Source organism: Anguilla anguilla, chromosome 7, assembly GCF_013347855.1.
Source record: "Anguilla anguilla isolate fAngAng1 chromosome 7, fAngAng1.pri, whole genome shotgun sequence".
In the NCBI taxonomy this organism is placed as follows: Eukaryota; Metazoa; Chordata; class Actinopteri; order Anguilliformes; family Anguillidae; genus Anguilla; species Anguilla anguilla.
Window position 1 is genome coordinate 12,929,422 of NC_049207.1, and position 15,116 is coordinate 12,944,537.

The 15,116-nt window shown below is 42.8% G+C and overlaps 2 protein-coding genes across 5 annotated transcripts; both read right to left on the reverse strand.

Moving 5' to 3' along the window:
• Nucleotides 1-205: 205 nt before the first annotated feature.
• On the reverse strand, nucleotides 206-5,268 carry LOC118231524 (adenosine deaminase 2-A-like). Of its 3 annotated transcripts, XM_035425394.1 has the most exons (10): nucleotides 4,475-5,268; nucleotides 3,399-3,743; nucleotides 3,067-3,286; nucleotides 2,605-2,815; nucleotides 2,181-2,308; nucleotides 1,757-1,847; nucleotides 1,494-1,602; nucleotides 1,198-1,355; nucleotides 869-1,071; nucleotides 206-453 (listed from the first exon to the last, which is right to left on the reverse strand). In XM_035425394.1, the coding sequence occupies exons 1-10, from the start codon at nucleotides 4,524-4,526 to the stop codon at nucleotides 363-365; spliced, it is 1,608 nt and encodes a 535-aa protein (XP_035281285.1). In that variant the 5' UTR covers nucleotides 4,527-5,268; the 3' UTR covers nucleotides 206-362. The 3 variants fall into 3 exon arrangements, 2 of the variants coding, with proteins under 2 accessions (XP_035281285.1, XP_035281286.1); XM_035425395.1 differs by lacking the exon at nucleotides 4,475-5,268 and having other exon boundaries at nucleotides 3,067-3,264; nucleotides 3,399-3,514; XR_004766086.1 differs by lacking the exon at nucleotides 206-453 and having other exon boundaries at nucleotides 942-1,071; nucleotides 1,722-1,847.
• A 1,745-nt stretch (nucleotides 5,269-7,013) lies between these two features.
• On the reverse strand, nucleotides 7,014-14,975 carry LOC118231924 (adenosine deaminase 2-A-like). Of its 2 annotated transcripts, none has more exons than XM_035426299.1 (10): nucleotides 14,813-14,975; nucleotides 12,692-13,012; nucleotides 11,944-12,163; nucleotides 11,472-11,682; nucleotides 11,182-11,309; nucleotides 10,537-10,627; nucleotides 10,226-10,334; nucleotides 9,935-10,092; nucleotides 9,474-9,676; nucleotides 7,014-8,809 (listed from the first exon to the last, which is right to left on the reverse strand). In XM_035426299.1, the coding sequence occupies exons 2-10, from the start codon at nucleotides 13,002-13,004 to the stop codon at nucleotides 8,722-8,724; spliced, it is 1,521 nt and encodes a 506-aa protein (XP_035282190.1). In that variant the 5' UTR covers nucleotides 13,005-13,012; nucleotides 14,813-14,975; the 3' UTR covers nucleotides 7,014-8,721. The 2 variants fall into 2 exon arrangements, with proteins under 2 accessions (XP_035282190.1, XP_035282191.1); XM_035426300.1 differs by lacking the exon at nucleotides 14,813-14,975 and adding an exon at nucleotides 14,216-14,388.
• Between the last annotated feature and the right edge of the window lie 141 nt (nucleotides 14,976-15,116).

Consider the following 15,116-nt stretch of genomic DNA (forward strand, 5'->3'; position numbering starts at 1 on the left):
ATGTACTGTACACAATTTAAGATTTTGTATGTTTTTTTATAGCCTCAAAATGTTTTCCGATGGCAAAGTACATGGCCATGTAATTAGATGATTGTCATGTGACTTGATGTGTGTGTACATACAAAGGAGGAGGTGCATGTCTTTTGACCTGACAAGGATCCACATTTTATCAAAATATTGTCAATAAGTGGTGGAAACAGCAGCGTAGTGTGCGGGTTCTAAATTTATTCTGTTTTTTTTGTTAGTCATGAGCTGCTCTCCACCCTGGACACATCTCTGTGGATTTATCTGGCACATGAACCCCGTGGCCTGGTGTGACTTTGCCACCTGGTTCCCAGTCATTCCCTCTTGTGCTCTGGGCTCTATTGAGAGTTCTCAGAAATGAACTTGTCCCACTTCCTCTGCCACAGGGCCAGCGCTTTGTCCTTCAGTTCAGGAGAGAGGGAGCTGTATCTGAAACCAGGGGGAGGGGAATCAGAGTCCTTCTGAGGGCACACACACATGCACACACACCATAGACTGAACACATACATTTACAATACATGCAGTGTACATATATCCTTACAGGGAATACATATGTATAAATGTATATGCGTGCACACACACTTCACTGTCCATACAGTGAACACACGTATGTATTCCCTACCCTCTATATAGTGAACACATAATACAAACATTCAATGAATGAACATAAACATACATACACACCCCATACTGTGTACAGTGAACTCACACACACACACACCTTTGGCATTCAACCAAACAAAAACGGCCAACTGTATAAACGGTACTGTAACCGCAGCGACTTACTGTTGACTATATTCACACGCCACGTTCCATGTTAGTGTGGTTCAGACAGAGGCCTCACCTGATGGAGTTGATAGCCAGCTCCTTGAGCGTGCCCAGGTGGGCGTTCATCCCACCCAGGCCCACAAACGCCTCGTAGAAGTCGTACGAGAGCCCAGTCGCTCCAAAGGTGGCTGGGTCATCTGAGCTGACCACCATCGGATGGCCTTCAGACATGAGTGCTGCAGCAGGGTGATTCCTCAGGTCTGAGACAAGCCCAAGAACCTGAAAGGGGAAAGGGCAGGAAAAGTGGCTGAGGACTGACATCCTTCATTTTTGGTCTGTCTGAATGTGCCAGCTTGTTCAGTGGTGCGCTGTGTGAGTGACAGGTGCAGGCCGCAATGGGAGTACCTGATTGGATATGGGGCAGACTTCCACAGCCACACCTCTCTTCCTGGAGAGTTCCTTGGCTAGAGGGTGGCGTGCCAGGGCAAACCCGTGCCCAATGCGAGTGGTGTTGAAAAGCAGGGCGTCCAGAAGGTTCTCATCCACGTCTGTGCCCTCCCAGTCTACACACATATACACCATTAAATGTATACATGTTTGTCTAGAGTGAAATTGTGACTCGTGTTTCTCTGACTCAGAGGTGTATATGTGGAAGGACTTAGAGATTAAAAGTCATGGGTTAGGGGTCATGATTGGTTCACCTGTTTCTCCTGCATGGAAGAAGTAGGGCAGGGTGACTCCAAGCTCTGCTGGCAGGGACAAGGCCTCCCTGAAGTACCAGAGGGGTCTCCCTCCATCCTCACGGCCCACCTCCAAAACATAGCAACACCTTAGCATACCCCTCTCCCTATATATCACACTCACATAACACACCAATACCACGCAGTGCACAATCATAACAGTAAAAGGAGACCAGATATCTGATATACCCAGATAAGGTTCTTGTCTCCCAAGATCTCCTCACCAGGTCAAATCCAGCCATGACTTCCGGAAACTCTTTCTGCAGGTGTATGGCCTCCTCCACTACAGCTTTGACCTCAGACACATTGAGACCCCTGAGAGACAGAGGACGAAAAAGACAAGCTCACATTGACATAGTTAATACAATATGTTGAAAATCCTTGTTGAAAATGTGGCATAATAATAATAATAATATACTGAACTTCTAATTTGAACAAATAGTGTTTCTCCTAGCACTTTCAGGTGCTGTAAGTGCTTAGAAATACAGTCCAGTTTTTACATTTTAAACGTTTACATTCCTAAAATAAACACACTGCACAAACCTGACTCTAGAATAAGGATTGGAATGAGAAGCCATTTTAATACAGTAGACAGTGACCTTTATTTTGATTTTGAGCCTGTACATTTCTATCTTCTTAAATTTTTACCTGTGTACAGAAAGGATTATTCGAACTCCCAGAAAATCAGGATGGTCCTCCACAAACTTCCTGGTCACATCCTGATAGGTGTTCAAGCACCAGGCCCTGTCATGTGTACTTCCATCAAGCTCATAGGTCTGTGGAAATGCAGAGCATTTAAGGAGCTCGGCTTATAACCCACAGGCTACAGATTCAATTACAACATGATCTGGCACGAACATTGCACCCTTGAGCAAGATATAAACCATATAAAAATTAATTGGCGGTAAACAATGTTTAGTTGTCCTAAATGAGGATATGGGGCAGCCTATTAAATGTTGTAACACGGTGCACTTCAAGGTCAATACACTACATTTGTGCAGCTTTAACTCTGCAGTAAAAACATCCATGACACATGGGTTCAGCCCTAATTGGGAATGCTGTCTTTATTCACCAGTGACACTCCGGATCTCAGCTCCAGGTACATGACATTGTCCGTATAGAACTGCTGCAGACCCTGGTAGAAATAGTCCTTGAAAACAGGTACATAGCTGATCAGTCCAGATGCTGCGTTGAAAGTCTCCTCAAACCTGTCCCACAAGGCATCCTGGCTTGGGTAGGCTGTAGCAGGGTGTTCTGTGAGCAATGTGAGGTTCTGCTTCAGGCTGTTTAATTGCAGATGACAGTTGTAACCAACAAGCCATTATGTGTTATCAGTGATTCATAAACTCCAACCAAGCACAGACTGTCTCTTCTACTTTCTATTAAATCTTAACAGTCAATCTGTCACAACAGCCAGTAGACACACCTATTACGGGAACAACAAAGTTTCACTTCCCATCTCTAACCCACAGTCAAATAGAAACAAAACCACAGGTATTTTGCATAGAACCTCCATCCCAAGGTGAGCACCCACCTGTTGTCCAGGTCGGTGGTGTTGTCCACCTTTCCCCTCAGTGTCTCCAGCAGCACCCAAGCAGAACACTGCGGAAGGGGGCGGGGCCGCTTGGCAGAGAAGAGGAAGCGGACTGATTGGCTTGCGGTGAAGCAGATATAACAGTGCGGCCTGTAGGTCACGTTCTTCATTAGCCAGTCCACCCCCACCATGGAGAAGCTGTGAACATGCAGAGCAGCTCCTGAATGGCAACAGACGTGTGCATGAGTAGACGGTGGCTGCAGCAGTAAACACGCAATAAAGTTAAATGATTTCAGCACATTATAAATGCATGTATGAGAAGCATCTGTTACCTTTGGGCATCTTCTGTAGCAGCCTGAAGACTGGGCTCCGCTGGATGAGGGGTAGGGCTTTGAAGAAGTGCAATGCTGGAGGGAATTGTGGCCCCTCCACTTCCTGCTGTTTCAACTTGTGTAGCTGAGCACTCAGCCTCCGCTCAGCCTCTGTCAGCACAACAGTGCCCCCTGTTTGTCGGGAGGCCTCCTGCTGTATCAGTAATTCTCTCTGGCGAGGGTCTGGGATCCCGCCACACACACCTGCCCAGCATAGCAGCAACACTGACAGCAGAGTTACCTGGGAACCATGCAGGGAGGACAGCAGTGCCATGCTGTAGGCTGGGAAGAACACAGTGGACAGTGCTGTGGGGAAGATTAGAATAAGACTAGGGTTAAAGAAACTAATGTGGAGGAGAAAGTTCTTCAGTGATCTTGGCCTTTCAAGTTCCCTACAGCATAGAACTGGCCAAATGGTGAAATCGAAAGGCCTTACAGAAGTGAAATAGGGACTGGGGTTTTTATCAAAATTAAGAGCGTTCATAGGCTCACAAGTAACTTTATTGTACCATGAGAACAAAATGAATTATTCACTGCTGCAAAAAGTGTGCAATAAAAACTTACATTATTTACATTTTCTTCATTTTAAGCTATTTGTGTGAAAGCATTCCATATTTTTTTAGTGTACAAGAGAAATACGAATTCACGCTTCATTTATACAGATATCTATGTACAGTTAAAATAAAGTTCAATCTTGTTCTGCTAAGATTTCAGAGAATACCATTTAGGTGGGAAAAGGAAAAGAGGACATGTAGTGGTGTTACAGTGTCAAAGTCAAACGGTAGTTTTAATTAAGCTTTTCGATGATAAAACTTTTTCCAAAAAGCTTTCACATACACAAAAACCAAAAATACTAATGCATTTTATCACTGACCTTCAAATACTTCAATGATATTTCCTTGTCAAAATGACTCATCTTTAAAGATTATAGATTATTTTTTCATGAATTTAATCATGCAGAGAAAATGCTGTTCCTACATAAAGTAACCATTTTTTATTTTAAAAAGCAATACACACACAAAATCCTGCTTACTCACAGCTAGTTTCAAGGATCATACCCAGCTTCTTTCTCTGGGCATCCCCTCCCATTCCAAGACTTGTCAGTCACTTACTGAGAAAAATCAAAAACCATTTCCACTGTTTTATCAGCCACTGACAGGAAAAACGGTAAGTTAGCAACAACATAAAATGATACTGAACACTGATGTCAAACTAAGTGGTTTTTTCCACAGCATAGAACATTGTAATCTCTTCTGAATTTCCCAGTCCAAGAGAAAATGCACCATGCACAGCATTTTAACGTCCTAGCATGTGATCAACAATATAATGCTCACAAATTACTCATCACGAAAACAACAGCACTCTGTAGTTTATCATGGACAAAGCTCAATACACACTGAAAACAAGGCTCATAGTCTTCGACTGCAGGCATAAAATGTTCTCATGACTAATGGATAATTATCTGAAAAGCGCAAGCATGTATACAAGTTTTGTATGGAAAAACTGGCTTTGTGGAATTTGTATTTTGGCCTGTTTGCAACTGACCGTGAATAATTGTTGCTCTGTAATCCATGATGTGATTTGGGGTATTAAAACGGAATCCAACTGAATTCTAAACTCACATTAAGTAATAGGATATGACAATCACATGAAAAATTTAAATGGGTTGGATGATGATAATGGTATGACCTAATGTTGTGCTGTTGTCCATCTATCCATCCATTATCTATACCCGCTTATCCTGAGCAGGGTCGCGGGGGGTGCTGGTGCCTATCCCAGCGTTCATTGGGCGAGAGGCAGGAATACACCCTGGACAGGCCACCAATCTATCGCACCATTCACTCACACACTCATACCTATGGGCAATTTAGGGTCTCCAATTGGCCTGTGGAAGGGGCGACATAGCTCAGGAGGTAAGAACGGTTGTCTGGCAGTCGGAGGGTTGCCGGTTCGATCCCCCACCCTGGGCATGTCGAAGTGTCCCTGAGCAAGACACCTAACCCCTAATTGCTCTGGTGAATGCGAGGCATCAATTGTAAAGCGCTTTGGATAAATGCGCTATATAAATGCAGTCCATTTACCAACTAGAGTACCCGGAGGAAACATGCAAACTCCACACAGAAAGGCCCCAAGCCGAGATTCAAATATGCAACCTTCTTGCTGCGAGGCGACAGTGCTACCCACTGCACCACTGTGCCGCCCGTTGTACTGTTGTGTCTCAGAATGTTAAGAAGGGTCATATCGTGCAAATATGTGTGTTTATTAGCTTAGCCTATATGCAGTGAGCTCCATAATGTTAGGAACAAAGCCTTTTTTTTCTTGATTTGGTTCTGTACTCCACACTTTTAGATTTGCAATCAAATATCATACGGCTAAAATGCTGATTCTCAGCTTTTATTAAGGACTATTTTTGTTTATACATTTCGGTATCCCAAAACAAGAAACATAAAAGAGATGTACCTGCAAGAACAGCATAAACGGGTCATCAGCAAGACCAGCATGAGTGGAGGTAGGTTTTGTCAAACCTACGTCTAACATGCTGGTCACCAGCATGACCAGTTTGTTTTGGTTTAAACTGGAATCAGGAAGGGACGATGTGGTTATGCTGCTTTCTGCATGTATTCACTTTGACGGTTTGGTGACGGTGAGTTTTATATTTCACGTTAACTTGAACCAGAAGGCAAACTATTAAAATCAGCAAGAAAATACTATTGACGATGTATGAAGTGTTACATTAAAACAATGTCTAAACTAAATGTGCTCTTGGTAAAATTAAGTGAGAATTAGAATCGGTTTCAACTAAATTTTTTAATTGACTGCAGAATACTTTGAGTTCTTTGGCGGAACTGCACTGCAACTTCGCAGATCTTCGAAGATGATAAGGTAAGGTATCGCGCGTCGCCTAGTGGTCATTTGAAAAGGAAATTTTATCGTTATCTTTAAAAGGCTATTTGTTCGGTGAAATATAAACTTTTTCAAATGATTGAAAAATAAAGTTTTGTATTGACCAACAAAGAGAAAATACGTTGTTTACATTTTTGTAGCCGATCTAAAAGTCAGGATTATTGTTTTGTTAAATGAGAAATGTGATCGTGCAAGTTGTACAAGAAATGGAAAAGAAATGTTAAAGGAACCTTTTCCTATTACTTTCCCGTCTAACACTTTACATTATTGCAGGTATTAACATGAATGACTGATTTGCAAATACATCAATTAAGCATGAAATTAACTTTTAATTGGTTAGTAGTTAAATACATTAACTAATGTATTAGTTTAATGTATTTAACTACGCATTAGTCATTATTTGTTAATTAGCAAAACGTAAAATAATTTTTTTTTTAGTTAACCGTTAACAAAAACTGTTTTTTTATTCCCATATGAATTGGCATTAAATGGTGTAATTGTGAACATGACTAACGATGTACAAATACATTAACAAAGATGTAAAGCTTTTCAGTAGTTAGTACAACTACATTAGTTAGTGCCAATTCATGCGACCGTATTGTAAAGTGTAACCGTTTTTCTCGAAACTTAAACTGTATTAGGTGTAACACGGTGACAACATAGAAATCTTGGTTCATAGTTAATCAGATGTTTAATCTCAGTCTTATCTCAGTGACGTATTACCATAAACCTTGACACTGGTCCTATTTTTCCACATGTATTAAATATGAGACCCGTTCCATTCACAAATGACATGTCCCTTGTATTGTTAGAAACTATGGAGTTTTACTAGTAACAAGTGTGTGGTCTGGAGTTAACCTACTGTCAGATTTCCATTTGGTGGTTGACCATAATAGACGCACATCATTTTTTCCCTCCTTTTGAGAGTTTGGGAAATGGCCATAAAATCCAAAGAATTGAAGTCATGAACTGTAGCAATATTTCACATAGTCACAATTTCTATACTGAAAAAAAATTGATAATTTTTGTCTTGTTGGGCACATTCCAAATAAGCTACTAACACATAGGTCACATGTTTGTACTACAAAAAAATAACAGAAATATTTGGTAATTACATAACTGTTAACAATAAATCAACCATAAAATGCGAAGAGTTGGTAAGTTACTTTATCAACAATGTAATGAATGACTTCCGCAAAATATAGCAGATTCTTATTCTTTCGCCAATTAGAACATTTTGTTGTGTGTGATGTAGACTCCCCATTTAATTTAGTAATACAAGCAAGCAGAATGTGACAGACAAAAATGACATAGCCTTTTAAGGCAATTCCTGTGCGACTACTAATTTCAGTCATATAAAACATTAAACGGACGACTCCAATAAATGTCCTCATAACTCCAGTGTAAAAATCTTTATCCATATAAAAGCATTCACACATCACTGAGACTTGTCTCCATTTCCTCAGTCACATCGGGTGAAGACCAAGCCTGCAGCTGCAGCATCCAATATTAGAATCAAGTATTTAAGGACTCTTGTGTGGCTTTTCAGGGTAGAGCACTGGTTCAAGTTATATTAGGTGCCTTTCAACCAAAGCAGTTGCACAGTTTTGCTGGTGGACTGCAGAAGTATGCACATGCTTCAGATAAGACACCTGCTAATATATACTCTCCTGGGGCCTGCATCACAAAGCAGCATTACCGACTTAGCCGGATAACTGCGCTGAGTAAAACCCAGAACAGCTATTTTTACTCCAGTCCATATTCCGCACTTGGGATGGTTCTGGGTTTTACTCAGTGCAGTTATCCAGATAACTCAGTAATCCTGTTTCATGATACACACCCCTGAACTGATAAAGGCTGACACCAGAGATGAGTCAGGTTTAGAAATGTGCTTGGGCGCTCCAGATTGGTGAAATAAAAATCACTGGGATTAAAATATTAAAAATATACATTAAGTGTTTAAGATTGTCAGGTCAGTCAGATAATTCTCACTTTGTTACCAATAAAGTGCGCTGTCTATATCCACGATATGGAACGTTTCAAGAACCTTTCCTTCCAGACATATCAGGGATTCCTCCATTTTGTGGGAGCTTACAGCACTGTGGTTACAGCACCACTTCCTGACACAGAGCAAACAGCCCACATTCCACCAGAGGGCAGCATTTGCTTTCCTGAGATCTTTCCAAATTCACTATTTTTAGTGGAGGCACACAACGAAGGCAAGAGGTTGGCAACACTGGGACCATGGCTCATGCTTAGTGGAAGAGAACCTCTCTGTCCTGGACACATCTTTGTGGATTTATCTGGCACATGAACCCCGTGGCCTGGTGTGACTTTGCCACCTGGTTCCCAGTCATTCCCTCTTGTGCTCTGGGCTCTATTAAGAGTTCTCAGAAATGAACTTGTCCCACTTCCTCTGCCACAGGGCCAGCGCTTTGTCCTTCAGTTCAGGAGAGAGGGAGCTGTATCTGAAAACAGGGGGAGGGGAGTCAGAGGCCTTCCGTGGGCACACACACACGGATGTGTACACGAGCATGCGCGCACAAGTGCACACAAATGCACCCACACACACACTTCACTAATCATAGAGCGTCCTCCATAATGTTTGGGACAAAGACAATTTCTAGATTTGGCTCTGTACTCCACAATTTTAGATTTGTAATCAAACAATTCACATGTGGTTAAAGTGCAGATGCTGTGCTTTTATTAGATATATACATTTATACATTTTGGTTTCAACCTGTATAACTTACAGCACTTTTTATAAATAGCCCCCCATTTCAGGGGAACCATATTGTTTGGGACAAATGGCTTAAAAGGTGTCTCTGATTAGTCAGGTGTGTTCAGTCCTGAAGAGTGTTTCTGATCTGGTGGACAGGAGTTAGGGGGGTTTTATTCATTATGTTGAGAACTGTAGTGTACAAACACCGCTCTATCCATAGAGTGCATGCACACACACACAGACTTCACTATCCAAAGAGTGAACACATGAAGAGAAACACAAACACACAGATACACACAGACACACACGCACTCCACATAGTGAATGCAAACAAACACACCCTCATAATCCATTTAACACAGCAGGTCACCTTGCTACAGTGCTTTTGGCAGCCTTGACTGAGGCCTCACCTGATGGAGTTGACAGCCAGCTCCTTGAGTGTGCCCAGGTGGGCGTTCATCCCGCCCAGGCCCACAAACGCCTCGTAGAAGTCGTACGAGAGCCCAGTCGCTCCAAAGGTGGCTGGGTCATCTGAGCTGACCACCATCGGATGGCCTTCAGACATGAGTGCTGCAGCAGGGTGATTCCTCAGGTCCGAGACGAGCTTCAGCACCTGGACGAGAGTGAGGCAGGCAAATCTGTGGGATCTCAGCAGTGCGTACAGATGTGGTCTGATACTCTCTTTAAACTAGAGCCACTTGAAATACATTCAAACGGATTGCAGTTAAGCCCACCGCAACCAGTTTAAAAACAGGAGGGGATTTTCCTCTGCAATCCAGTTGCAAATCTAGTTTGAACGGGCAATGAGTGTTTTCATGTTGTCTATGTCATACAGTACATGACTGACAATTACAGGCCACAATGGGAGTACCTGATTGGATATGGGGCAGACTTCCACAGCCACACCCCTCTTCCTGGAGAGTTCCTTGGTTAGAGGGTGGCGCGCCAGGGCAAACCCGTGCCCAATGCGAGTGGTGTTGAAAAGCAGGGCGTCCAGAAGGTTCTCATCCACGTCTGTGCCCTCCCAGTCTACACACACATGCACCATTAAAAGTACATTATTATTATCTCTGGATGGTATTAAACTTCTCAGACTCAGATGTTTACATGTGGAAGGACTTGGAGGTTAAAAGTCATGAGTTAGGGGTCATAATTGGCTCACCTGTCTCTCCTGCGTGGAAGAAGTAGGGCAGGGTGACTCCAAGCTCTGCTGGCAGGGACAAGGCCTCCCTGAAGTACCAGAGGGGTCTCCCTCCATCCTCACGCCCCACCTCCAAAACACAGCAACACCTTAGCATACCCCTCTCCCTATATATCACACTCACATAATGCCTTCAGAAAGTATTCAGCCCTTCAAATTTTTCTGAAAAATTTTTCCTACAAAAATTTTCTGAAGGAACTGTAAACTAATACCATTTGTACAGCGTCTCTGGTGAGCCCAAATAACATTACTGTCTCTTAGGAGCTGCTCACCAGATCAAATCCTGCCATGACCTCCGGAAACTTTTTCTGTAGTTGCATGGCCTCTTCCACTATAGCTTTTGCCTCAGTCGAGTTCAAACCCCTGAGACACACATACAGCAAACATGGTCACACTGACAAAGTGAAGGCAATTCATTCAGACAAGTGCATTACTCATCGAGAAACATCTTGTCAGTTACCATACAGAACAGAAAAAACAATAAAGGTTCAACAGAAACTATCAGTAAGGATAACTCTATGTGAAATATTACACAATAAGTCTGGGGTACTGAGAGAAATTGTTGGGTATCCACCTCCATTTACTTTCCCCAGAGTACAGTGAGAGCATCTTTTGCGTAGCCTTGAGGATGCACCAGTGATTTTGAGATCAGCATTGGAACACTTTCTGTGCAGTTTTGGCGTAAGGTCTTGCTCTTGGAAAATATTTTAGCATTCAGTGGTTTTCTCTACATCCTAATTACTTTAGTTTAATCTAAACCGTAAGCACGCACAAGGTTCACTGCTACCTCAGTTCCATTCGCAATATAAATACAAACAGCTGAAGCCTCCACCTTGGTCTTAGCCACACAGTCATGGTCTCAGTCTTATTCTTGCACCATGAACCTGGTGTTCCTGACTCCCTCCCACCATATTCACCTGTGAGCAGTGAATATGACTCGAGCTCCCAGGAAGTCAGGATGTTCAGTCACGAACTGCCTGGCTACATCCTGATAGGCCTTCAGGCTCCAGGCCCTGTCATGCCTACTTTCATCGAGCTCGTACGTCTGCACAACACAAACACCACAATGCGACTCGTGCCTTCATTCTAACAGACAACAGCAAAACAACGCGATGGGCACCAATACACAGGAGGCTAACGTCAATGTTAGGTATTCCATACACAGAATTTGTATATGAACTGTGGTTTCATGGGCAATTGTACAGACCATTGGCAGCAAAGCCCTCAGCTCCAAATACATGACATTATCCATGTAGAACTGCTGCAGACCCTCGTAGAAATAGTCCTTGAACACGGGTGCATGGGTGACCAGCCCTAAGGCTGCCATAAACGTCTCCTCAAACCTCCTCCACACAATGTCTTGGCTTGGGTAGGCATTCACAGGGTCATCTGTGAACAGCGTGAGGTTCTGCATCAGGCTGCTCAATCACAGATGAGAGGGGAAAAAGAAGAGAGGGGGAATGTAGAAAAAACGGGCGTCATCAGTGACTGGCTGATTATCATGAAGCCATAATTGCTTTTCTAGAGGGCCTTTAAATGAGATAATTAGTGTCAGCGCTCAGACTTAAACTGAGTGCATAAATGCCAAAAAAGTTATGAATAAAGAAGAAAAAAGAAAACTCAAGGCATAAATCCGCATGTATTTTATAAAGAACCCCCATCCCAAGGTGAGCCCCCACCTGTTGTCCAGGTCAGTGGTGTTGTCCACCTTTCCCCTCAGTGTCTCCAGCAGAACCCAAGCAGAACACTGCGGAAGGGGGTGGGGCTGCTTGGCAGAGAAGCGGAAGCGCACCGATTGGCTTGCGGTGAAGCAGATATAACAGTGCGGCCTGTAGGTCACGTTCTTCACCAGCCATTCCACCCCCACCACAGCAAAATCGTGGATGTGCAGAGCAGCCCCTTAAACACAAAGATGACCCAATGAACAGCAGCCAGCAAGTATACCACCCAGCGGCCTTTGCATGGAAAACTGTAGACGTGAGTCACTTCCATCTTGACTAAATCAAAAACCTGCTGCCCCAGCTCAGTGATGGGGACACTGCAGGAGGTGCGGTCCTTCGGATGAGATGTTAAACTGAGGTTCTGACTCACTGTGGTCATTAAAAGACCCAATGGCTGTCCTTAAAAAAGTCATGTTACTTCAAAAATCCCCCAACCCCTAAAACTGACTCTTACACCTGGCCACCTAATCATCCCCTCCATAATCATTTAAATTCCCTACCTACTTTAATTACCCATATTTTCAATGCAAGAGAGAACCAGGTTCTCAGTTGTCCTACATGGTAAAAATAAAGGTTAAATGAGTAAATAAAATTAATGTTCTCCAAATTCAAGGTGCTCACTGAGTAATGTCAGATGGTGATGATGATAATCATAATAATGATGAATATACAGCAGTCTCATTTGTGTCTGTGAAGACTACATTACCTTTGGGCATCTTCTGTAGCAGCCTAAAGACAGGGCTACGCTGGATGAGGGGTAGGGCTTTGAAGAAGTGTATTGCTGGAGGGAATTGTGGCTCCTCCATTTCCCGCTGTTTCAACTTGTGTAGCTGAGCACTCAGCCTCCGCTCAGCCTCTGTCAGCACAACAGTGCCCCCTGTTTGTCGGGAGGCCTCCTGCTGTATCAGTAATTCTCTCTGGCGAGGGTCTGGGATCCCGCCACACACACCTGCCCAGCATAGCAGCAACACTGACAGCAGAGTTACCTGGGAACCATGCAGGGAGGACAGCAGTGCCATGCTGTAGGCTGGGAAGAACACAGTGGACAAGGGTTAACGAAACAAATGGAAAAGAACAAGGCTTAACTTTCCACAGACATTACCAGAAGAGAATTAGTGAGGTCAGGCACTGATTGGGTGATTAGGCCTGGCTCGCAGTTTTTGCAGGACAGTTAAGTTCTTCCACACCGATCTTGACAAAACCATTTCTATGTGGACCTCGCTGTGTGCCCAGGGTCCTTGTCATGCCAAAATGGGAAAGGGCCTTCCCAAAACTGTTGCCACAAAGTTGGAAGCAAAGAATTGTCTAGAATATCACTGCATTCAGATTTGCCTACAAATGGACTAATGGGCCATGCCCAAACCATGAAAGATGGCCCCAGACCAAAAGGAGTACAGATACTATTGGACATATATTGTAAATATGTTTGTTTCTCATTAAGTTACTGTGGCTTACAACAGTTAATCATATAAGTGAAACCCTTTTAATTACAACTGGTTTGGTGTGATGATATCACTCAGACTTACATTTCACATATTGTCTTCCCAATACAATCTCTATTTACAGTGCATAACTTGTGGAAGAGCCAGCTGGCCGAACATCCTCATCTTGGATGCAGTAGTTCTGCAAAATTAAATTCTGCTAGACAGAAACTGAAGTTTCATTTTGTACCAAAGAAGAACATCTAGTGCCCTCTGGAATTGCTGACACCCTTGATTAAGAGGAGTAAGAAAAGGCTTAAAGAAAATGGCATTGTAATTTTTCAGCTTGATCTTGCACTCAAAATACAAGAGAAATCCAATCCTTTGAGGCAAAATTCTTTGGGAAAAAAATCTTCAGGAAATATGAAATGTAGGGACAAATACAATGTATAAAATCAACCATTTTAAGAAAACCTGGACATTCAAATAAACAAGTTTTGTACGCGTTTTTTTATTGATCATGCCGAAAAGACGACTAAGATAGAGCTAGAGATCAGACGCACGCAATTCGGATTGCCAACATCAGAACGATCCTTCTTCTCCAACAGCTACGGGCCCTATGGATATCCCTGTCTAAAGGATAGACTTAAAAAGCAAAACCAACGGGGAAGATTTTGGTTTTATAGGATTTAATATACAGCTTTACAGTGTAGTGGTAACTATATACGAGGTTCTAATCCTCTTTTCATAAATATTACAGAATACATATTTTGATCCTACAACAAGAAAGCATTTTACATTTATCATACCATTTTTAAGAAGACGTCAGTGCCCAACACCTAACATAGAAATCAAACAAATCCACACACTCCGGACAAAATCTCCAAGCCTTACGAGGGTCGAGCGCCTCTGCTGGAGAATGTGACACAGTGGATCAGCTGCAAACTGTAAACAACCCGCTTTGTCTACCGTGCGGCGCAAACACAGAGGTACTGAATGGGTTTGGTCAGCCAAAACATTAACAAAATAAGTTAGTTGGCTATTTATCTTATGCATTTTACCCCGAGAACGTAGGCGACCAACATGTAAATGGCAAATGAAAGATTAGACGGGTTCACATCCTGGTTATTACACTTGCTGTTATTGTTCATTTAGCCTACCTTCATCGCCGTATCTCCATAAATGGCAAATTAAATTGAAAATGAAGAACCTCTAGATCGATTTGATACCACCAGTGAAATGTACAGTTGCATTTCTATCTATATTACACCCCCTAATCTAGCCTTTAACTTCAGAAATCATGGTGGTCTGCAAATGACACGAAAACATAGGCTACACGAACTGCCCATTACAGTCGAGAGAGGGGTGAAAAGAAGTCACTTCTAGTCAAAGGTAGCGGGTTTTACCTGCGTTTATGCGGGGATCTCCGATGTAGTATTTAGGTCAGCAGTGCTGCTTAAAGAGAAGTAGCCTACATCTGTTCACGTTCAGGTTTTACCCACTGCTTTTATCCCTACTCGCTCGCAGGCTAAATACACGTAAACGTCACATCCCCGGCTTCACTTCCAGAAAATTGCCTGTAGTCTTCGCTATAATCAGAGATAGCACGGCGTAATTGAACAATAGGTTCGTTCATTTCAATAGTGTCCTGCATTTCATTATGTTTTCTATTTTCAATGCAAATTATGTAAATTCCATGTTGTCTCGGTA